The sequence below is a fragment of the Terrapene carolina genome, unplaced genomic scaffold (assembly GCF_002925995.2).
Source record: "Terrapene carolina triunguis isolate 2854851 unplaced genomic scaffold, T_m_triunguis-2.0 Scaffold131, whole genome shotgun sequence".
Lineage (NCBI taxonomy): Eukaryota > Metazoa > Chordata > Testudines > Emydidae > Terrapene > Terrapene triunguis.
In genome coordinates this window covers 2,634,492-2,657,272 of record NW_020664482.1, presented here as the reverse complement: position 1 = coordinate 2,657,272, position 22,781 = coordinate 2,634,492, and the positions used below count along the sequence as shown (strand labels likewise).

Genomic DNA, 22,781 nt, shown 5'->3' with positions numbered 1-22,781 from the left:
CCTCATAAAAATCAGAACGAAAGTGAAAACAGCGGCGAGGATTTCTGAGCGAATCACGTAAGCAGAGAGGAGAGCACACCTCTGAAAGAGCAGAACACTGGGAACATTAACTCGGATGAAGACGGGCGTTAGCTTTCAACGTGCGCTGTTCGGGATCTCACAAGGACAGCGACCGTGTCCTCGTCCTAGTTTCTGAGGGTCTGACCCAATTTCCAATGCTGTCAATGGAAAACCCTTGTCAGCATCAGTGGGAGCTGGGTCAGACCCTAATGGGTGTAGAGACGAGGGGCCTTTCTCACAGGGGCTCCGCCGTTCCCACAAATGCCTAAAAACGGACGCTGCTGCAGGGTGTGCCAGACAACTGAGCAACCACTTATCTGTGCTGCAGCACCAGACACATGGCACTTTACAGCTCAGGGGTCCCTGCGGTATGAAGAGATAGGACAGAGCAGGAAATGACATCACAACAGGGGAGGGGCTTCAAGGAAAACAGGGACGGACTGGAGTGGCTCGTAACACCGCGCACCGTTGCGTTTGGTGAATGGTCTCTCTTTAGCGTCTTGATATTTAATTTAAGAACACCACGAAGTGGCACATCCGTGCAGGGAAGCGAAGGGAAAGACAAGGGGTTTGCAGTACACCCACCACACAGTGCTAGCGAAGCTATGCACGCTGCCCACACTGTACGGAGCATATAGCGCAGAATCCCTGCATCATGTGTTATAGTAACTAGGGATTAATATTGATGAGCTTATATACATCTGACTTAACTCCAGTGATAAGCCATTTACTTTCTAGGCTATGGGGCTGCTGACTCGTAGGTGTCCAGCGGTACCGATGCACATACCCGAAAGCATTATTGAGATCAGTAACTCTATTACTGTCCCACACTCGCATTTAAAGCCCTATTTGCATACTCCCCATGGAATACTGAGTTGCGACTGAGTGACTCGAAAAGCCAGCTGGGTGGTCACCGGTGGACTGTAAAAAGGGTCAGGGAAAGACACTATTCACCTTTAGATATTTAACAAGCTCTCCTGGAACTTCTTTAGCTCCTGCCTGAACCAGATGGCAGTACTGGAAGAATTTGTGCAGGTGCAAGTCCTGAAAGAAAGATGAAAACAAACAAAATTCAATGAATCTACCTCAACCCTGGTCAGTCTTTCCTACCCCACATTTCCCATGTCTGCAAACCAACCAAATCTATCCGCCTCTGCAACAGTGCCCAGCGCGTGGCAGAGCCTGATCTCAGCCCTGCCAGGAACTCCTCAAGTGCCCGCCCCACCTCCCAGTTCCCGAGACCACAGCCCGGGCGGAACACTGCTCGCTGCCTTTTCAGATGCACATAACCACCCTCTTCAAACGGCTCCTCCGGCTCCCTGTTCTTTTCAGCATGAACGCAAAACAGCAGCCTTAACAGGCGTGTACCAATCTGCGTCACGATTGTGTCTTTCTGGCTAGCCCTCCCCACACAGTCTGCTCAGGGTCAGCCTCCTCCTGCCCCTTCTTCCAGTCCCACCACTCGGGGGGCAAAAGCTTTCTCCATCTAGCTCCTGATATTTGAAACAGTCCGTCTGCCTCACTGATCCCCTCTGAAATCCCCTCCTTTCTCCCCTGCCTATGTCCCTTCATTTCTCTCTCCCTCGGGTCTTATAGTTTATTACTGGGGTATTTACCTCTGAAAAGATTTGGGAGCACAGTTTGTACGACGAGTGCAGTGTCTGTGGGCTTGTGCTGTTGCTACTGACAGTACCAAACAGTTAAGAGCAAAAAGCATTCTTAAACATCCCAAAAGGGATAAAAAAGCCCAAGCTAAAATGAGGCAGCTGCACACCGAGGCCTGGTCTACACTTACAAATCTCACACTGGCCTAGCTCCGGCACTCAGGGGTGTGAAAAATCCCCACCCCTAAGCGCCGAAGCTCTGCTGTGCTGTCCTAACGTCCAGTGTAGACACAGCTCGGTGGATGGAAGAATGCTGCTGTCACCAAGGGGGGAGGTGGAAAACCCCTTCCAAGGCTGCGCTCTGCAGCTACACTATAGGGTTATGCTGGCATAGCTCTGGTGCGATAGTCCCCCTAGTGTCAACACGGACTCGAACACGGCCCACGACGCCTCAGCATTGTTGCACACAGTGCGGCTCCCGTGACTCTCGCACAGTCAGATCGATGGCACCGGGAGATTAAATCTGTCATCACGAGTCTGACCTACTCAGGAGGGTCGGGTGAAAATTTTCCATTTTTTCCTATGAGAAACGGGGCTTGGGACTCAATGAAGGTTGTTGCGGAAAGTGCTGCCTGGGGCGAAGTGTGACTCTTTGTCAAAACCCAAAACCTTTTCTTTGGGGGATGAAAAGTCAAAATGGTCTACAGGAAAAACCCATTTTCCAACCAGCTCAGCGACTCAGGCTTCCATAGCGCCTGCAGGTCGAAGTGTGAGCAGCAAAGGGAATGCCAGCACGTCTCGGGGCTCTCCCACAGCTCCGACTGCTCATTATGCTCCCAATCAGAAGAAGGGAGAGTAAACAAGCCGTAACTTGCTATTATATAGACTCTCCGCTTTATTCTGCAGAGCACTAATCCCTTTCCCAATACCCTAAACCCAGCAGCAACAGCGTAGTTCAAATCATTTTCTTACAACACTCCCTCCAAGCTCATCATTACAAGGTTGTGTTACCTCTATGCTACCGGCTAGGAAGGAAACAGTCAGCTCACCTGCGTGTAAATGGTTGACTCCAGGTGGATTTTGATCTTCAACAGTGGCTTTGCTCCATCTACCCATTTAACATCAACGCTCGGCTGCTGCGAACAGAAAATATTCAGCTACTTGGTTGCAGACGTTTGCAGATGAGAACAAGGCTTTATGCAGCTGGATCTGTATTCAGTCCTGTATGTAAATGCTCAATGCCTGCACAAAGTCTGACGAAAGGGCTTTGCATGGCACAGGAGAATGGAGTCCTCCTTCAACCCACAGTGCACCCTGCAGCCGCTCTGTTCCCAGCCTGCAGCAGGGAACGTGGCCCGCTGCACTTCATCAGCCACTGAATCAACATAATACACGTGCCCACTAGCCAGGCCCCCGTACCACACACAACTGCCCACTCCGCACTGCACCAGACACACTGGGACTGGGGTCTTTTACAGCCTCACAACGGTGCTGATGGTGGGTGAAGTGGGGGCAGGACTTTCTGGATGGACAGGCGTGGCTAAGAAGATCTGGGGGGCAAATGCAAACCTAAAGCTTGACACGGTAACAGACGTAGCTTTCTTCTCTCTACGGTTAAGTGTATTTTAAATGCTCTTCCTACCCTGCGCGACTCCGTGTCCCCAGGGCTCAGGTAGCCAGGCGGAAGATTGGCCGAAACCGGTAAATGCTGCTCAAAGGTGATAATTCGACCATCCTTCAGCAAAGGCAGCCAGGCAAATCCCACTGCGGAAACAGCCAATGAGCAGAGATTAACGCACCCGCAGGGGTGTGCGTTCAGCATGGTTCTCAGGAGACTTGGAGCCGCGGCCACGACTCACCCCCCAGGGAAGCTAACCCAGTGACCGGGAACTGGCCTCCACCCGCCTTACTCTGAGAAAATCCCTTCTGCAGAGTCAACGGCTGAAATTCACATGGCACCAACTGTGACCCTCAGAGGGCTGCACGGCAAATACCCTTTGTGCTGGCTTAATGCACAGGGGGGAACTTCCCCCAACGAGCATTGCTTGAGGGAGGACTGCAGGCACAGATGTCCAGTTCAAGAGGACTTCAATGTGGAAAGTTACACATACGCCCTGATCCTGCACCAACCTGCCACTTTACTCCCATGGGTGGCCCCGTTGCAGTCAATGGGACTTCTTATGCAAGTAAAGGTAAGACTATGCAGAAGAGTTTGCAGGATGGAGGCAGTAGTTTGTATTTTAGGAGACACTAACCCGTTGTGTTGCTTCCTGTAGCAAGGGATACAGGATTCATTTGTTCACAAGAAGATTAAAACAGACTAGAACCGTAAATCACACACAGTGTTTTCTTTGTATTCAGCTCTTTACATTTATTCCCATCGCGGAGTCTTAGATTTTAAGGGCTGTAATTTAAGCTGCAAACATACCTGGAGTTTCAATGGAGTCCTGTTTTTTCACTGATGCCTTGGTGTTAATTTCACAGCTGACATGATAGAAGGTGAAAAGCAAATGATGCTTTTGATGGAGATGAATTGGAAGCTCAATTTTAATCTAAAATGATACCATGACAGATAACACTGGATTTGTAATTGTCAAGTTATGTTGTAAGCTCTCTTATTTACTGAAGTTTTCAGAATCACACATTGTGTTGCAGATATTTCTGCACATCTTTGAACTTGACTGTGTAACAGTTTCATCACAGCTGTGTATTATTTATACATTGTGACCATAACCTTCCAGTAATAACACCACATGCTAGGAAAGCAAGAGACCAGGTAACAAACTGACATTAAAATCTGAAAATCACTGAGCAGATGGGCCGAGGCTTATTCCCCCCCATTCTATATCCAGCTATACAGAAAGAGGTGCTGGAGTTCTCTATGGCTTTGGTAAACCCATGAAAGACTATTACTTCCCTCAGCTGTTCTAGAGTTGAGTTTTTACCTCATCGTAGAATTCCGGACTTTGGTTATGATGCAACACAACAGCATAGGCATTTGCTGTCAGGAGGGGTCCTCCAGGTTTTCCATAGATACACTGGAATGAAGGCAAGTGACATGTTGGATCAAAGGCAGCTGTCACTCAAATTTGCCAACCAGAATAATGAAATACATTGGAAACAGAAAATACTGACATTTTTCTAGATTCTCTTCTCTAGCTTGGAGAGACCATTTGACTAGAGGATAGGTCCATCAATGGCTATTAGCCAGGATGGGCAGGGATGGTGTCCCTAGCCTCTGTTTGCCAGAAGCTGGGACTGGGCGAGGGGATGGATCACTTGATGATTACCGGTTCTGTTCATTCCCTCTGGGGCACCTGGCATTGGCCACTGTCGGTAGACAGGATACTGGGCTAGGTGGACCTTTGGTCTGACCCAGTATGGCTGTTCTTGTGTTCTTATGGAGACACTCATTACTACGCCATATTAACCTAACGAAGTGCCCAATTCTATATACATTTGTTTACGGTTTCAAAAATGGATTATGAACCAACCTTCAAAGCTTGGGCATCAGCTTCATCTGAGTCCTTGAATTCCATGCAGACCACGATATTCCTTGCCTGGAATGAAGAAAAATGGGAGAGTAAGCTACCAGTTTTAGATCGGGGACGTTGTGAGCGTCTGTCCAGCCCGTGTTCCGTGTGACTCACCTTTGCAAATGTTTTCTGGCTGTCATATTTTAAATGCAAGGGGTACACGTAGAGATGATTTTTGTAAATAGTGAAGGGATAACGGTATTTCGCCGCTTCTGGGACAAACTCCTCTACCTCAACGGTGATGTTCTCATGGCCCTTTTCAAAAGGCTTTATAGGGATGTAAGAGGCAGTAACACAATCTAAAGAGGAAAGATAAGTTGAGATAAGCAGGTGTCTGACAAACATGGGAAAGTCAGCAAATGCAACATGCCACTTTACATTTGACATTCTGCCTTTGCCATCACATCCAGCGCACTCACTGCAGTCAGAGAGCCATGGGCATATGCTCCAGGGTAGAATTTGGCTCCTCTCTGTTCCATGCTACTGGGCCAACTTCTCCTGTCAATCACATGACAGCAACCCCTTCGATGGATCATTGACTAATGCAGCCAGAGCTGCGGATTTCCTAACGCTTGAAACCAGTGCAAGATGTGTTCCTTAAGAGAAACCTTTGCTGTTAAGCTCCAGCCTCTCATAAAAAAAGATTTTAAAATATCGGTTTCACTAAGTTAGTTGCTCATTATCTAACATTGTAAATTCTAGATATTCCTCATCCATATTCTAGAGAAGCACGCTCTAAATGTTACCAGGATGGTTAGCACAGTTAACATTTACTTTCTGATTTGTGTTTCTTACTTGATAATTCCAGAGGGATGCACTCGATGGTGATATTTAAGTGGCCTGGGATAACCTGGAGTTTTGTCTTCTCTGGCCTGTATTAGAAAGCAAGAACAAACTCATCAATCTTGAAAATTCAAGCATGAACAAATTAGCTCCAAATATTTGATCTCTCCAGGTGGTTTAGAAACACTCTCGCATCCACACATACTATTTTAAAGAATATTCAAATGCCCACTCAGCCGCTACACGAGTTCCTTACACTCACTTCCTAAACTCTGCTAGCAGCTTCAGCAGATCCTCACTAGAGAGTTTGCCACTGTCTTGTTTATAGAGAGGAGAGAATTTCCCGTCGAGATCCAGAGTACCTTGAGAGTCTTTGAAAACTGGCCTGCAAAAAACAAAAGTGGACACATTTCCCAAGCATTAGTATGAGCTGCGTGGCTACCCATGCCAGTCTGGGACAAGCTCAAAGGGTGATTCACTCCTGTGCAGGCAACACACACAAGGTCTACGCAACACAAATACTCAAACCCGCACACATAGGATTTGTGCTGGCGCTCTGCACAGGAATGAACGGCATCCTATGGAAGCTCTTCAGCATGTCCTTGCAATATGAAAACACTGCTCAGGAACCTACATGTATGTACCAAGCCACAGTCCAAGCTGACATTCAAGAGTCATCACCATCTTGGTTTAGGACCATATAACAACCTAGTGGTAGGAATAGGAGACAGTGGAATGAATTTACATCAGTGTCTTCAAGGGAGCTGCATTAGGGTCAGTTTGGCTCAGTATATGTTTACCCTCAACAAAAGAATATTTGGGGAATCAGATCATGGTCTTCAGTCATCCAAGAGACAAATGGAGGAGCTGCGGCTAGGTGGCATCTCTTGGGACTCTCCAGAGTTCCAGACTGAACTAGTTAACCTCCACCCCAAAAACCCACTAACTAAAGGTCCAGTCCTGCAGCCCTTGTCTCCTGGGCAGAGTCACTGAAGCTGAGAGGACACGCATGCAGTCCCTTCAGTCCTTTCTTTGAAAAAGAACCACAGGGGCTACCAGACGGGATCAGACCAGTGGACCATCCTGTCCTAAGGCTGACAGTGTAATGCACTAGCTGCTTCACAGGCAGGTGCAGGACCTTGGCACCAGCAGTTACGGGATAACCTGTCCCCAAGGAAGTTCCCTCCTGACCCCAATAGGCAGAGGTCAGCTCACACCCTGAAGCAGGAGGGTTTATAGCTACAACTGGTTGGATATTTTTCACCCACATGGTTTTGGTGAAAAATGCCGTTGCTGTTGAAATCTATACAGCTCAACAAATGTGTTGCTTGTGATGAAAATTCCTGTGGGAGGGAAAATGCTTTTTTTTGTTTTGTTTTGTTTTGAAATTTTCATTTTGGGGGAAGTTTTCTTTCAGATTTTATTTTACTTTATGTTTTTCATGTTTAAAAAATATTTTCACATTATTTCTTAACATGTCAGCAGTAGCGGTGCACAATCTGACCTAATCTAAGAGCTGAAATATTCTATTTTATTTTAAAAACCATTAAGGCAGACACTACATCGCAGTGATTGAAACATTTTTTTTTCCAGATCAAAGCATCTCCTGTTTGTGTCCCAGTGAACAGTCTGACCCTACTATTACTATCATGGTATGAAAGAAAATGGAATTCCCATAAAATTTCTGTTTTGGAAAATTTTTATTTTGGAATTCTGAAATTCCATTTTGAATTTTTTTTCAGTTTTATATTATAGTAAAATTCAAAATGGAATTTTAGAATTCCAAAATGAAAATTTTCCAAAACAGAAATTTTATGGGAATTCCATTTTCCTGGGAAATTTCAAATATTTTTGTTCCCATATGGAACAATTTTTTTTTTTTCAAAATGTCGACATTTCCCACAAACATGGAAGTTCCCTGTTTCAACCAGCTCTATTTATAGCTCTCCCCAGAATTCTTGTTTATTTTATAATCTCACTCCAGATCTAGGACTCCAGCCAACCCAAATGCTGGCTCAGAAAAACAATTTGTAGGGCCAGATTCTGCCCTCAGTTACACTTGTGCAGCTTCCCTGACTTGAGGAATTTGGCCCTTAACCACTTGGCCTGATTTACAAACAACATAGACAACAACAACTTCAGAAGGCCACATGAGGATTTCAAGACGACTGACCTGGCAGCCCAAGCAAAGGGCATCCTGTACTGCCCAAGCCGACTACACACCTGCTTAGCCAACTTATGAACCTTCTGGGCAGTCTGGAAAAACAAGAGAAAGGATCAACAAGGTGACAATGGGGTCACACCTTCATAGGACAAGAATTAAAATGCGACAGCTGTGGGAAAGGAAAGCCCTCAGCCTTCCACCAACATACAGCCAGGGAGCAAGTTAGAGCATCTACGCTGACGCCAAGGACTAAGCCCACGATCATTGTGGCTTCAGCCCATGTCTATTTCACTGCTGTATGTGATCAGCGGGCCTTTTAGGGTCCAGTCGTGTTACCAGTTAGCTTCTTCCCTCAATAACTCGTTAACCTGACAGAGCTAGAAGGGCATCGCTAGGGAGTTTCCAAATTTGACCTCCACGATCCTGCACTAACCTATGCTGTATGCAAGGGGGGGTACTGAGCCTTTACCTACACTGGGCCTCACCCCACTCACCCTGAAGTCAACGGGACTCTTTTCATTGAATTCAGTGGAGGGTTCAGGTCCCAGCTGGGGTACACACAATTCATGGCAGCTACCACTAGAGGGCCCCCAGATCCTGCTGCCGTTTGCACAAACTGGCCACCAGCCCTGTGCACCCAAGCAGAGGAGAAGGAGGCGGAGCTGTGTGCAGAGTGGGCGTGGCTACAGGGTGGGCCATATTCTGCCCCACAAACTGTGGTGCAGGAACCATTTTTAATTAAAAAATAGCTCTTCCCACCTGCCGGAGCAAACGCAGAGGCAACCTGAGGCAGCTAGTTGTGAGCAGGGCTGAATCTCTCGTGTGCATAGCAGTTCCCCACCCAGCTTAGGCCGATGCGGCATCAGGCCCCGCACCGTTCTAATGTGCTGGGGAAAAAATTATCTCATCTTAAAAAACTATCACGTTTCTGAACAGCGAAGCTCTGTTCTGAGAGCCGAGCTGACATCAGCCATGATGCCAGTGCCCAGAGCAAGGCCGGAAATGCCAAGAGCAGCGGCCGTCTTAACTGCATAGGAAAAGCCCAAGGTTTGCCAGAAAGGACAAGAAATAACAATCCATGTGTATTTTCATGCTTCTCAGAGTATCACAAGCCAACGGAGACTAGCCAGCTCCAGGTTATCACAGGAGTGGCCTGCAGTGTCCTTTCGGAGACCTTGCCATACATAGCCTTATCCAGTACCTTCACCGGGTCGGAGTTCTTGATGTACGGGTCCACACAGTGTGTAATGCTGCCTTGCAACACTTTCTCCACACGGGCGACAAGAAAGATCTCCACATGGGGGTTTGCCACGGAGAAAACTCCCTGAAAGTGAACGAACAGCAGAGAGTCAGAGGCAATTACTCCTCCCACGGCCACGCTTTCCTCCAGCTCCAATCAGAATGGAGCCTGGTAGCTTCCCCGCTTTGGCGCTATGCAGATTCATGGCACGTGTCCATTCCTGACATGGCTCTGGGGCCACGTGCCAGGTTCCAGCAGGTTTTCATGGTCTGAGCGGGGCCAAAGCCTGAGAGAGGCTACTGGGATGCTGCAGGCACTCAGTACTTCTCAGAATTGGCGCTAGCTGTGGGACTTGGAGGGTTAAATGGCTGATCGGCTCTTTCTATGAGGCCCAAACATGGTAAAAGTCAGAACCGTTTGGGTTCCCAGCAGAACGAGGAGCTGGGTGGAGGGGATTTGATAACGAAACCTCCCTCCCACTCAAAGAAAAGCTACAGCGTATGCTTGAACTACGGGCTGGGAGTGTCAAAGGTGCCTTCGGGAGGGCGATGCCCAGCTTCCAGGCACTTTCACTGGCTCTTTCTCGAATCCCAGTTGGATACGTTTCAGGCAGAGTTGGTGACATTTTTTTGAATTTCAAAATGTTGATAAAATCAGGAAAAATGTCCACTCATTTTGTTTGCCTGTTTTCTCAGTGATCATTCAGGTAACAGAGCGTCATGAGCGAACGAGGGCTGGATAATCGGGATTGTGCTCTTCGGAGCACGGACCATCTTTTTGTGCTGTCTCTGTACAGCACCTACCACAGTGGGGTCCTGGTTCCTGACGAAGGCTTCTAGATGCTACAGCACTCCACATAATCAATCACGTGCTGTACATTTTCTGAAGAGCTGCAACAACATCAAAGCTTTTTCCTTGCACATAAGTGACAACACGGAAAGAAAACAGGAAGTCAGTTCCTCACCTGCTTTATGTAGCGCAGGTGAGATTCAGCAATTCCGTGAATGAGGTGCTCATTGGTCGAAGTCCCCTGGGGGTGACTGTCACCAGCTGCTTGGGTGGAGCTGCCCAGCAGCATTTCACGTACCGAGGGAGGATTCAAGTCCACATGGAAGTCAGCTGAAATCTTGCAATTGTTTTTTACGTCAAATAATGCCAGGCTGATGAAAAAAGGCTCAACCTGGGAATTTGAATGAATGTTCTTGTTAAAAAGCATGGAACAGGTTCTAACCTCGAGATGTACTTGAAATTCATTGCCAGATACACAAGTGGGACCTCTGTTTCTTTGAGTCTCAGTTCAACTCTCACGATGAAATTCACCCTTGCACAAGGACTATGCACCACTTACAATCTGTGGGGGCCATCTACGCGGGGTGAATTTCACTGTGAAAGAATTATATAAGTAACCAATAGTTTATTTGCTTCTGACTATCCAAAAAAGCACTCTAAGACCACAGCTTTGCTGGGTCTTCTTGCATTTGTATCTAGTAAAGATGAGCATAAAGATGAGTGCCATTTTAAATTCACTGGCATAACATACAGAAAGAAGAGTAGCGGGTTATTTATACGAATGGCAGAAAGAGAGGAAAAGGCTGATCAGTCTGTAAGAGCTGTTTAAAGGCTGTAAGTTCAGTATAAGGCTACGTCTACCCTAGCCCTTTTGTCGGTCAGAGGTGTGAAAAGAACACACGTTTCACCGACAGAAGCGCTGGTATGGACAGCGCGATGCTGGCGGGAGACGCTCTCCCACCGACATAGCTATCGCTGCTCATAGGGGGAGGTTTGATTATGCCAGCAGGAGAGCTCTCTCCCATCAGCATAGTGCCGTTTCACGGGAGTCCTGACAGTGGCACAGCTGTGCTGCGGTAAGGTCTGCAGTGTACACAGAGCCTAGGAATGTGCATTTTTAGCACATCTCACAAAGTCCCAAATAACTCAGTTCTGAGTTGCCTGACTTCAGTTGTGTTCTAGCAAGAGACTCTACGTATTTCTTGGTCACGTCAGGTAGGGTCACACAGAGAAAGCTTCCAGCATAAACTAACCACCTTTCCCTAGCTGTTCTCACCTTGCACGTGAACCGTCTGAAGTGAGTTCCACAATGGGGTGACTACATCAGACCTCAGGCTGGGCTTTGTAGCTCCAGGCCTTGACAAGTAGCAACAATTCCAGATGGTTTTGGTTCAGAAAGATTGTAGAGGACAAAGCTACCACGTGAAGGTAAGATCGCAGCGTGCCTGATCAGAGCAGTGACGTACATATGTGCTATCTCCAGGCCTGATTCTGCGGGCTAAAATCTAAAGTCCCCACTGGCCCTGGGTGCATCAGGACTGAGGTGTCTGTTAGCAGTGCCTCCATCCCTCTCCGACATACTGGTGAAATATTGTAACAGGGATGGATGCAAATTCAGGCCCCAGGCCTGCAATGAGGTCTGTGCCAGTCGACCCCCTGTGTCAGCCCACAGGCCACAAGGAGCAGAATTGGGGCCTAATTTCTTTTCCCAGCTCCACCCCCGGTCGGTTTCTGTTGCCGATCAGAAGAAACGGGATGGTAACTGTCTACGTCTAAGCACAGCTCCAAGAGAAGAAACGGAACTTTCCAAGGAAAATGCGTACATTTGTGGGGGAGCCCTCGGCTCGGTGACACACGGGAGCCTGGAGGTTGAAGGTTAAATCATGACAGTTCACCAAAAAGCGCCTGCTGCACTTTTCCTCAAAGGGCTTTACGTCTGGCTCAATTCCAGAGAAGTCCAGCCTCTAGAAAACAAATGACACACATCCTTTAAAACAGGAACCTCACAAAAGAGTTAAGGGATTACATTATAGCTAACGGTATTTTATCATAATTAAAAACATGGTCTAAAAAGTGCAGCACATTCACAAACTGAGAGCCCATTTGGTGCCTGTTATGCACATGCATTAAGGACAGGAATTCGTAACTTTGTACTGGTTTTTAGCAGTCTGGTTTGAGCGGTTTGTACAGTACAGAGAACTAAATCACCATAAGATTTCAGTTCTGCCCTCTGCCTTTTAGTTGTAACCTTGAGGATCCACCCAAATGTCCGATCACAGGGAGCCTGGAGGTGAAAACAGCGTATGTGCAGCAGGAATGCTTAAAGAGTTTCTACCACTTTGCAGGAGTCTATTGGTTGAAGAGATCGTTCACATAGTTAATAGACAGCGCTGCCAGAACCAGCAACAGCTCACAAACCGGAAGACATTTTTGATGGGCAGTAATGACCAGTCTGGTTATAAACAGTCAAGATGGGCAACTGATTTAGATTTGCTGTAATAAAACTCAAACCATCTTGAATCCAGTCACCTCCTCCATAGCCCTTAAGGCCCAACTGGTCCTGTGACTGGTTTGTGCCTACCCAGTGCCCTTTCACAGACAGTGCTGAACGGGAAGAAACAGACAAGACGACCTTTAGGCACGACCCTTAGCCAGATAACAACTCCCTCCCTTCACCAGACCCACCTTGCTGTGTGCCAAGGACGTAGGACTGCATCCAGAACATCAAAATAACAGTGTGTTGAAGGGCTGATGTGCATGCTATCATTTTCCCCCCGTTACTGAGGAGACCCGTGGTATTACTCTGTGGGGGCTATTTCCCCCCTCTGAGTAATCTAAGCAAATATAGGCTGCAATCATTAACCCGTTTTAGAAAACTATTTCTGATTCGCTTCCGAGCAGACAGAAAACCCTGCCCTCTCTCAGGCCCATGGCTGCGATCACATAATTGCTTCAATATCAGCCTAACAAGCATGTAAACAGGCCACAAAACTGAACTTGTGTCCACGATCGCAGACGTACCAAGCCGCAGAACACACGGGGTCTGCTCTGAACCAGAATCAATAGGCTTCTTTGTGCCCAGGGACAGGGCACTGTGAGTTCAGGGGCAGCCCAGCCAATAAAGATGTTTTGTACTTTCAAGGATGTTCCCCTTCTGAATCACACGACTAGTATTTTGGGGAGTTGCCAACAGCCCCTTTTTAAAAACCAATCTCATGGCTCCCACAAGGGATGGAGAGACCCTGGTACAATCATCCTAAAGAAGACCCAAGAGGAAAGTTGGGTTTGGTACAAGAAAGACTCTGCATTTTTCCCGTTAAATCAGAATTGTCACCCTCCCGGGCTCTAGCAGCTCAGATTGATTTGAAGCTAGAGAAAATCAGAAACTAGGAAATAAATGGAACAGGTTTCTAAAGTCATGTTAGCAGCAGCAACTTTTTCCCTTTAAATGTCACGGGTGCCTTCAGATCCATACCGCTGCTCTCAGGACCGGAGAAGAAATGCTAGCATGCATGCCAAACCTTCCTTTTGCCATCCTGGGGAGAACCTCGGGCCCTCAGCATCCCCCATGGCAGCTCTGCTGGAGCTGGGGCAGTCTCTCTCTCTCTATTCCCATGACTGGGCAGTGGATAAAGTCAGCCCTTCATATTCCAAAGGTATTGAGCTCAAGCCGCATTATCATTGTGCTTGGATCAACATTTCTATTAACTCTTTCCTATCTGTGTGAACAGAGATTAATTTTTGCCACTTTTCCAAGGCCAAAACTTGAAAGTTCGTAAAGAACAAATGTAGAGACAAACAGATGTGTTACCTATAAAAACAGCCTACTTAAAGAAGGGTCAGCTGTCTACATGGTCAAATTAAGGGCTATCATGGAATCAGACTAAGTCCCTGGAAAGGAGCAGTGGGGGAAGACCAAATTCGGCATTCTGCAGCTGTCAGACAGGAGTCTGAACAGGGAACAGCCTCTGTGGTTTGGGAGCTTCCGTGTGCCAGCAGCCACGAAGACTTCCTTTACGTGAAAGGTGTTCTGAGCATTGGCATCTCCAAAACCCAGAACCTGCGTGGCTGGCATATCTCGCAAGGACTCAGCACAGACACGGGCTTGCTGCTTATCTCATCGGCTTTATCTGTAGAGGTGACTTGACTACCAGTCATTTTACCGTCTTCCTACAAGTCCCATTGCTGCTGTCGGTGACCACAGCCACCCAAGGAAGGAAGGAAGCAGGCAACACCAAATGGACTTTTCAGAATGGGTGAACCCCAGAAGACTCTAAAGGGGGTGTGTGGGGTGGAATTACCTGGACTTCTGCGTCAAAGGAAAAGAGGTTTTGTCGTCCATCATTTCTGCTTAGTTTATTCAGCTGTTCAGTTTCTCTTCCATACTAGGACAAGGAAAGCATTGACATTACTGAGGAGACCAGGCCACAAGAGAAGCAAGTGTCTGTCTTTGGGAGGAACGGACACAAAACATAATAAAGCAGTCAATATTGTTCAGAGCTGGCTGATGACCGGAGAGATTACACAATACCGCCCAGCCGCACCAACGAACGCCGTGCCGGGAAACAGGAGGACTCGGGGTCCTGTGGCCTGGCCATGTGACAGGGTCACTCTGAGTGACACAGCCTACCCAGCGCAGGCCCAGAGAGCTGTGATAGCCATCCCCGCCCTGCCAAACAGGAGTGAAGCTGTCAATATTGCACCACTTTGGAGGCCAAGCTCTCCTGCCCCCGTTTGCACTGCATGTCCCTGGGGTAGATTTGGCGACCTCTCCTCCCGCCCCATCCCCAGATGCATCCACTGTCCCTTGCTCGACGCCCTCTCCCCCAGCTGAGTTATCCTCTCTTGTGGCTTGGGTGGCAACTTCTACCTCAATGACTCAGGTCAGTACCCACCCCTTCCGCTCCCCCACGTCTTCTGGGATGTTCGACGCGTCCAAACCTGAACTTCTCGGCTTGCTCCCCAAATCACTTCCCTCCCCGCCTTTCTCCATCGCCGTCGGCAACATTCTCACCCTCTGAGTCACTCGTATCTACAACCCCGTGGCTGCGCGACTCTTCCTCTCCCTGTCACCCTCTCTTCACCTCCCGGCTCTCACCAAATCCAGCCACGTCTCCCTCTGAGATCCGCCCCATCCCCATCCCCAACCACAAAACTCTTCTCTGCAAGCCCTCGTTACCTCTCCCCAGAACTTCGGCAGCCTCCCCCGCCTCTCATCTCATCCGCTCCAATATATTCCACATGCCGCAGCCAAAGCGGCCTTTCCTGGTGGCTGCTCTGACCCTGCTCCCCCCGGCCTGCCCACTCCCCACCGGGTTTCAGACTCCTCACCCTGACGGAAGGCTCTCGCACAGCGCTGCTCTAGGATGCACGTACCCCTCATCTCCTACTGCACTCCCACTCCCTCCCTACCACCTTTCAGAGGCCTCCAGCCCTTTCCAGCTCTGTGCCACGGGGCCGGGCACACACGTGGGTCTGTAGGAACCAGTACTGGCAGAGCCTCCTGCAGCTCCCTCCCACGAATAGCTCCCCGAAAGGAACAAGGGCACCAGCTCAACATACATTCCCAGACTGTGGCCCTGTCTTCCTCCTGTCTGCAGCTCCTTCCAGGTTCCTGCTCCAGCCTCCTCCTTCCCTGCCACTTCCAGAGACATGGACGCTCCCCCCAATGCGACTCTCCCTGCCCTCTCCCGGCTTCAGCTCCCCCTCCCAGGGTTCTTTCTCCCATCCCTGTCCCAGCAGCTGGCTCTGGGCAGCAGCAGTGGCAGTGCTGGGTCAGGCTCCTGCCGGGGGCAGCTCTTTATGCGGTAGCCTCAGCAGCAGACCTGGGAGCAGCTCCAGCTCCGGGCTTTGAGGCACCCTGATGGGATCTGTACACAAGGAGGCGAAGCTGGCGCCAGCAGCAGCTCTCCCCAGAGCACAGCTTAGGGATCTCTGCTGTAGGGACCTTGACCTCTGTCACTTAATAGTGTCCAGCAGGAAGTCCCTTTCCAGTGGCAGCTGCAAGTTAGCTGTGGGAGTTGAGGAAATGACCACTGTGGACACAATACCTTCATCAGCTCAGGATGCATGCTTCTCTCCAAGCTCTCCAGGATGTTTTCCGATTTCCCTTGGCTGCTCGAGTCGTCATCTGTCAAGTCATGAAAAGCAGATGTTCCAAATGACAGCAATGGCGCCTTCTAATCCCACCAGGCCCCCGGGCTCCGCTCCTGAGCCGCTCACTTACAATAGCACAGGGACAATTTATCGGGGCTCTTGAGACGCTGCCATGGGTTTCCCATCCAGCAGGAGAGTCAAGTTTCAAATCCACTTTTATTCTACAGACTATAGTTTATGTGCTACTTGCCAAATCTCAGCATCAGCATTTACTTCCTACGATGCCAATTTTTAATGCAGGAAAGAATTTAAACGCCTCCATGCTGCTAACGACGACGTCAGCGCCGCGACGGTGGGAATGAAAGATCTAGTGATTTAAAGACTGACCTTGTGCAGACTCCACGGTGTCTTTCCTCTCTTGCACCAAACTCTCCGTATTGATCTGAATAATCTTTTTCAGAGTCACCAGCCACTCCTCCATTTCCTGTTCACTTTCGGCTGCCAGATAGTGGCTGTACTTATCTAACATCTTGAGTTCAAATGCATAGCGGCGCATCTTGGGGCACTGCACAAACAAGAGAGCGGGCTTCGCATTACACCTCGTTAATATCGCCTTCACTTTAGAGCTCAGCTCAGCGCAGACCTGTTACCAAGCTTCTCCCTGGCGAAACATACTGTGCACAAACAACAACGTTACAAATGCACCTTTCATTCCGGGGCATTCCAAAGGGGAATCACTAACGGCATGCACGCACTGCTCAGCCCCACTGACAAATCAGGCTCTGGGTGGAAAGTAGCAAGCAGCCAAGATACAGCCTGTTGTACACTAGTGCGAAGAGAAACTTGAGCCAAAGTCACAAGAGCAAATTCCTTCCCTTATAAAAAAAAGTGTCATGGAGCCTTTACAGTCCACCCAGGAGCCTGATTTTAAAGACTCGTCCAACCCACCAAGTAGAACTTCTGCCCGGCGCTATCGTAAGAAGCATTAATCAAAAACCAAACGAACAGTTTCATGGTAGCTCACTTTTCCAACCGCTGCTTGTCTAATAGTAGCATATTCCAGTGAGAAGTCTAGGCAAATCCCTTGATGCAACATGTAAAGTACAGTCTACGCCGCCCAGAGTCATGATGGCTACAAAGAAATCTACGGAAACTCACTTTGGAACCTGCGTGGAGTCTGCTCTACTCACCCGAGAGTTAGCCCAAACCCACATGAAAACAGTGCGCCCTGTGAGAGCTACACAAGAGACAGCACAAGGGCAGGAATAAAAACTTTCTCAGGCTTCAGAAGCTGTGTTTTTCCATACACTACTGCTAGTGCATGCGACTAATGCCTGATGGGCCTTTCCAAAGCAAGGTTTTTCACATGAGCAACAGTTTTCCGCAGAAGACCCCATGATGTTGCAATTTGGGGACATTTTCCACTACCACTCTTTACCATTCACCACCCCTCCTCCTCTTTAACAAGAGCTACAGGAAGCAAACACAGCTCATTTGCATTCTCTTATTATTTGTATTATAGTAGTCCTCCGGCAAACCACAGTGTTCAAATGCATAGTAAGAGACTCCACCTGCCCCGAAAGGCTTACAATTTAAGGCCCTGCTTCTGTAACCCCTTGCAGGTATGAGTTACTTTACACGTGTGAGTACTGCCATTGAATTCTGCGTGTACAGGATCCAGACCTAATTTAAGACAAGAGACAACCAGTGCGTGCAGACAGACAGAGAGGAAGGCAGCTGAAGGTAACACTGGGATGAATAGCTGACTGCACAGAATAGTTACTGGCCTCAATCTTGCATGTACTTCAAGCACCTGTAGTCCCATTGACGTCAACGGGGGTGCTAAGAGGTCCCCCGTCAGGGGATAGGGCCCCTTGGTGGTGGACACTGTACAGTCATAAAGGATGCGGGGATGACACAGCCAGCTGGGGAGCAGGCGGAAGGCGCAGTGGCAGTGAACCCCAGGTTTTACACTGTCAGCAGTAGGCTCTGCCCACCACCTGCTAGCCGCAGCGATGGCATTGCTGGTCAGGCTGGCGGGTAGGCAGATGGAACAGGCAGAGCGCGCAAATGAGATGGATGAAGCACACGTACGGGGACGAAAGCAGGTAGGACTCACTCCTTATCAACCTACCTGAACAACGTCAATGCAAGCGTCCAAGAAGATGCAGCCTTTGGATTCTTTTGAAATTTTCTCATCTTTATAGGAATTCAGAATATAGGAACCATCCGGCAGTTGTGTGAGGTAAAAATACCGTCTCTTGAATACCTGCAAGAGCAAAACGCCATTCTCATACACGGGTCACTCTATGCCATCCATAGCCAGCGAGGCTCACGTTTTCAGCATTTGGCTTCTCGGTCACTGTACGATACCCCGCTAGGGAAAACAGATGGTCTCTCAGTGCTACGCATTTACCAGGTTATTATTAAACCTAAAGATGTTCTCACGCTCAGGCTTTGGAAGGAGGAAAGGACAGGAAGCATGTTTCACAGGTCAGCACACTCAAAGCCAGGGCTGAAATACAACCGCCCAAAGCTCCTGCGTCTCACACACCTAATTCCAGATTAGTTCCCGAGACCCTCCATTCACCTCCTGCAGTCTGAGACTGTTCACTCAATGGGGTAATTCAAAACTCCTTAGCAGGGTTGGATTCCACAACTAAAGAAGTCCCTCTCGCGCTGGCAATCTGAGGAATTTCCCCCCAGGTTAGATGGGCAGAGACCCTGGGGGGGGGGGGTTCGTCTTCCTCTGCAGCCTGGGGCAGGGGTCACTTGCAGGTTTGAACTAGTGTAAATGGTGGATTTCCCGCAACTTGAAGTCTTTAAAGCATGATTTGAGGACGTCAGTAACTCAGCCAGAGGTTAGGGGTCTGTTACAGGAGTGAGGTTCTGTGGCCTGCGATGGGCAGGAGGTCAGACTAGATTATCGTGACAGTCCCGTCTGAGCTTGAAGTCGGAGTCTGAATCTGAGCTAGCACCTAGTTCTGTCCCTCCGCACCCTCTCCTGGCATGGCTCACTTCTGCAAGGAGCTGAGCAGAGCTGATCAAGCAAAGCACTTGAGTCTGTCCACAGCCCCATTGAAATCAATGGGATTACTCATCTGCTTAAGTGTTTTGCTGGATCAGGATCAAAGTGCTCAGCACGTTGCAGGAGCAAGCCCTGAATTAGTATCTTTTGGGGGGGAGGATGGGCATGATTACAGTCTGGGCCCCCCTTCCCCCCAATGCAGAGTCTTCCTACTGCCTGCACACCCTCCCCTCCGCTGGCTCCTGTCCCCTTCAGCTCTAAAAAGAAAAGCAAAGTGGTTACGTTAGGGTCTGGGCCATTCAGCTGAGCAAGCATCCGGGGATTGCAGAACCCTTCGCGATAAAGACCTCAGTAATAGTTGCAAGCCAATTGTCAGACGGATGTTGTAACAACAGCTTGGCAAACAGTCCAGGGACAGAATCGGAATGGGATCCACGCAACTGGTTGTGTTTCTTTTTGGAGAACACAGAGTAACTTTTATGGACCAGTCTTAGTTTAGTTTCCTGACCCATTCACTCACCCCTAGATGCAATAAGTTTGTCTTAAGTGTCTCCATAGCTGAGTTATGAATACAGACATAGAGTGGACTATGCCCTCCAGATGCAATCTTGTGCTGCAAGTCAATGGGAGCATAAGACCACACACACAATTAGCTGCATCTGCAACTTCTTGCTCCTACCGTACTGGAGGCCAAATTAAGGCCAGGATATTTGTGATCCAACTACTATACACTGGGAGCTACAGAGACACAACAAAGATGAGACAAATGTGCTCCTGCCCTAGGTATAGTCACAAAACCCACCTTTCCTGGAAACTCCTTAGCAGTGAATACTGGCACATAATGCCTGGGAACATCTGCAATTTCAGCAGTTGGAAAAGTAGCCTTAGATGTTCTCAGGTTTGCTATAAATCAGAACTGTATTTCCTTCTTGTTAGCGATCATGATTAAAAGGAGCATGAAGGTAGGGCCCAGGAGGTCAGGACAGGGAGACGAGAAACAGCACTTGCACTCCCATTTTGAGACTTTGAAAATATTCTCATTGTAATGAGTGCCTGGAACAAATATGGATCAATGCAGCATTGGAACAACACGGATCAGGTTCAACCAGTAATTTCATGCCTCCATGAATAGTGAATCCATCACATATTTGATCAGGCCAGTCACTTATTGCCCAGAATCGGAAGAGTGAATTAAATCTAATCCATGAAAACGTAACACGGAGTCAGTGTTTAGACAAGTCCCGTATGTGAGCTCCGAGGACTTGATGCTGATGAATTTTAAGTTTAGAGGATAGTGTAAGCACGTTGGCCCTGATTCAGCATGTGTGGACTTAAGCAGGAGCTCAAAATTAACCACTGCTTCAGCACTTTGCTGAACTGGGGCCTTATATACTTCAGTGCTGCATGCTACGGAAAATCTTAGATTAAACAGATGTGTATTAAACTAATGTTCAGAAGACAGGAGAATAAGTCTCTCATGGGATGTTTGATTTCAAGCAAAACATTTGAAACATTTAACATCCTTCCAATGGAAAGTGCAGAAGCAAGCAGCACACACAAATACGCTGCATTATTTATACGGATTTTTCCTTTGCAGGCCTGCTGTTACAAAATTGTCAGAATGCTGTACCGCTTTTGGAATGAATCGCAGGAACCTAGGAACAGAGCGAATGCCATATCAGATCAGATCACTGGTACAGCCAGTTCAGTATCCCACTTTGGCAGGGGGGAGCTGTGAAAGCTTCAGATGAAGCAAAAACAACAACAACAAAAATGCTGCAAAAAAATTGTGCGGGGTTAGCCAGAGAATTGAGGAGGTCCAGAAGAAGAAAAGGTCCTGATATAGTGATTGCCATGGGTTAAACTGGATTGGTGTGCAACCGAAACCAAGCTAACCAGAGTCAAGCTAGAGAACATGTCTGCAAGAAAAAAGGTTACTCTGAAGCAAACGCAGTCAACTGTAAGCCTAATTAAGTTTTGCTCATAAGCTGGCTCACCACAAAAAACATTCTGTACATGCTTAGCAACTGCCAGCACCACTCGTTGCCTAGCACATCACTGTAATGAAAGAACTCGGAACTGAGAACATGGCAAATCTCCTTCTGCAGCACTGTAACGATGCTGCAATGTGCCAGTACGGATGGCTTCAGACCTTCAAGGTGCTACTGCTTTCTCAGAACTCTAGCAACCGGCATTAGGGAAGTCTTCTGCACGGAAGAGCAGTGATCAGAACCAACGTTTGCACCAATGGGCACTAATTTTGGGTCCCTTGAGTTTTGAGTCGCCCTATAGATAACATGAGCCTGATTTGTAGAAGTGTTGCACCCCCACAACTCCAGCTAAGTCAATGGGACTGCAGCTGCTCAGCACCTCTGAAAACCAGGCCTGAGATGCTTCTAGCTGAGCATTTAGGCCCTCAGTGCCGCAACGTCCTTGAGCACGTGCCTCACTTCATAGGCTGTACATTGATATGCTCTAGTGCAAACAGAAGTTATCGGCTTAGTCCTCTGGCCTGTACGATGCAGGAGGTCAGACTAGATGATCACAGCTCGGGCTTCAAGTCAGGCATGTGCTTCTGCACTTCGCTGAATCGAGGCATCACACTGAGAAACTGAAAATCATGGAATGCTTTGGGGAGTTTTTAGTATCCTAACGGGAGCAAAAGAACGTAATGTTTTTTCTCCTGAGTCTTGCTGTAATTTGGATATCCATCCGAGTGTTATCACCAGGGCAGTCTCTTTTATCAAGTAACAAAGCAGCTGTTTGCTGAAACAACAAATAGATCACTGGCTGAGCAAAATCAATTATACAATTAGTTGGAGCTTCTGTAGCGAAGTCCGAGCGGTGGAGTGCTGCCCGGTATCCGATAAAGAGAAGAGCTGAAGACTTAGCTGCTGCACAGAAGGTCAGTCCTACGGTAGCATCTCAGTGACACCATCCCTGCTTTAAGCACAGATACTTTTTATTTAGATTCTAAAAGTTTGGCCACGTGCATTCAAGGAAACCAGCATTCAAAAGCCTTGTTTATTTCAGGCCTGCTGTTTTACTTAATTCAATTGTCCTCCTTTTCTGGGCCTCGGGCGCTGATTCAGAAGGCGATCATGGGTTTGCTTTAACACACCTCTTTGCTTAGCCTGCCCTTCGTGACTCAAAGCACTGCTACGCACTGCTTGGTAGGGTTCAGCACAGATCCCACTGCAGAAAGGGACTCGTTCAAAGGGAGGCTCTGTAAGACAGTTACAGAGGGGCCCAAACCGAAACCCAGCAGCCAGACTTGGAAGCTTGGATCGGAACTGAGACACTTGGCTACACATAAGCGAGATCCCCCCGCTCACTGCTCTGGCACGACAGCATATGGAATGAAGCTCACCTTCATGGTAACCGTGATTGTACTATTGACATTTGCTTTGTACAGCCAGCCTTGTTTGATGATCCCACCTTTCTGAGAGCACAACGAGGAGGAGTCCTGGAACAAAACAGG

The 22,781-nt window shown here is 48.2% G+C and overlaps 1 protein-coding gene across 4 annotated transcripts in view; it reads right to left on the bottom strand.

Annotated features, from left to right (window-relative positions):
- Positions 1-22,781, bottom strand: part of DOCK11 (dedicator of cytokinesis 11) — a 121,498-nt gene that overhangs the window by 57,460 nt on the left and 41,257 nt on the right. For 3 of the 4 annotated variants that reach the window (XM_026653046.2, XM_026653048.2, XM_026653049.1), the window contains exons 6-23: positions 22,671-22,766; positions 18,407-18,541; positions 16,660-16,837; positions 16,227-16,306; positions 14,478-14,561; positions 12,000-12,140; positions 10,352-10,567; positions 9,349-9,471; positions 8,157-8,239; positions 6,246-6,368; positions 5,996-6,072; positions 5,315-5,499; positions 5,159-5,224; positions 4,610-4,702; positions 4,093-4,216; positions 3,307-3,428; positions 2,714-2,800; positions 1,015-1,104 (exon numbers count right to left, since the gene is read on the bottom strand). In XM_026653046.2, coding sequence (XP_026508831.1) covers positions 1,015-1,104; positions 2,714-2,800; positions 3,307-3,428; positions 4,093-4,216; positions 4,610-4,702; positions 5,159-5,224; positions 5,315-5,499; positions 5,996-6,072; positions 6,246-6,368; positions 8,157-8,239; positions 9,349-9,471; positions 10,352-10,567; positions 12,000-12,140; positions 14,478-14,561; positions 16,227-16,306; positions 16,660-16,837; positions 18,407-18,541; positions 22,671-22,766 — 2,103 coding nt within the window. The remainder of the gene's footprint in view (positions 1-1,014; positions 1,105-2,713; positions 2,801-3,306; positions 3,429-4,092; positions 4,217-4,609; positions 4,703-5,158; positions 5,225-5,314; positions 5,500-5,995; positions 6,073-6,245; positions 6,369-8,156; positions 8,240-9,348; positions 9,472-10,351; positions 10,568-11,999; positions 12,141-14,477; positions 14,562-16,226; positions 16,307-16,659; positions 16,838-18,406; positions 18,542-22,670; positions 22,767-22,781) is intronic. The other variant, XM_026653047.2, reaches the window with a different exon arrangement.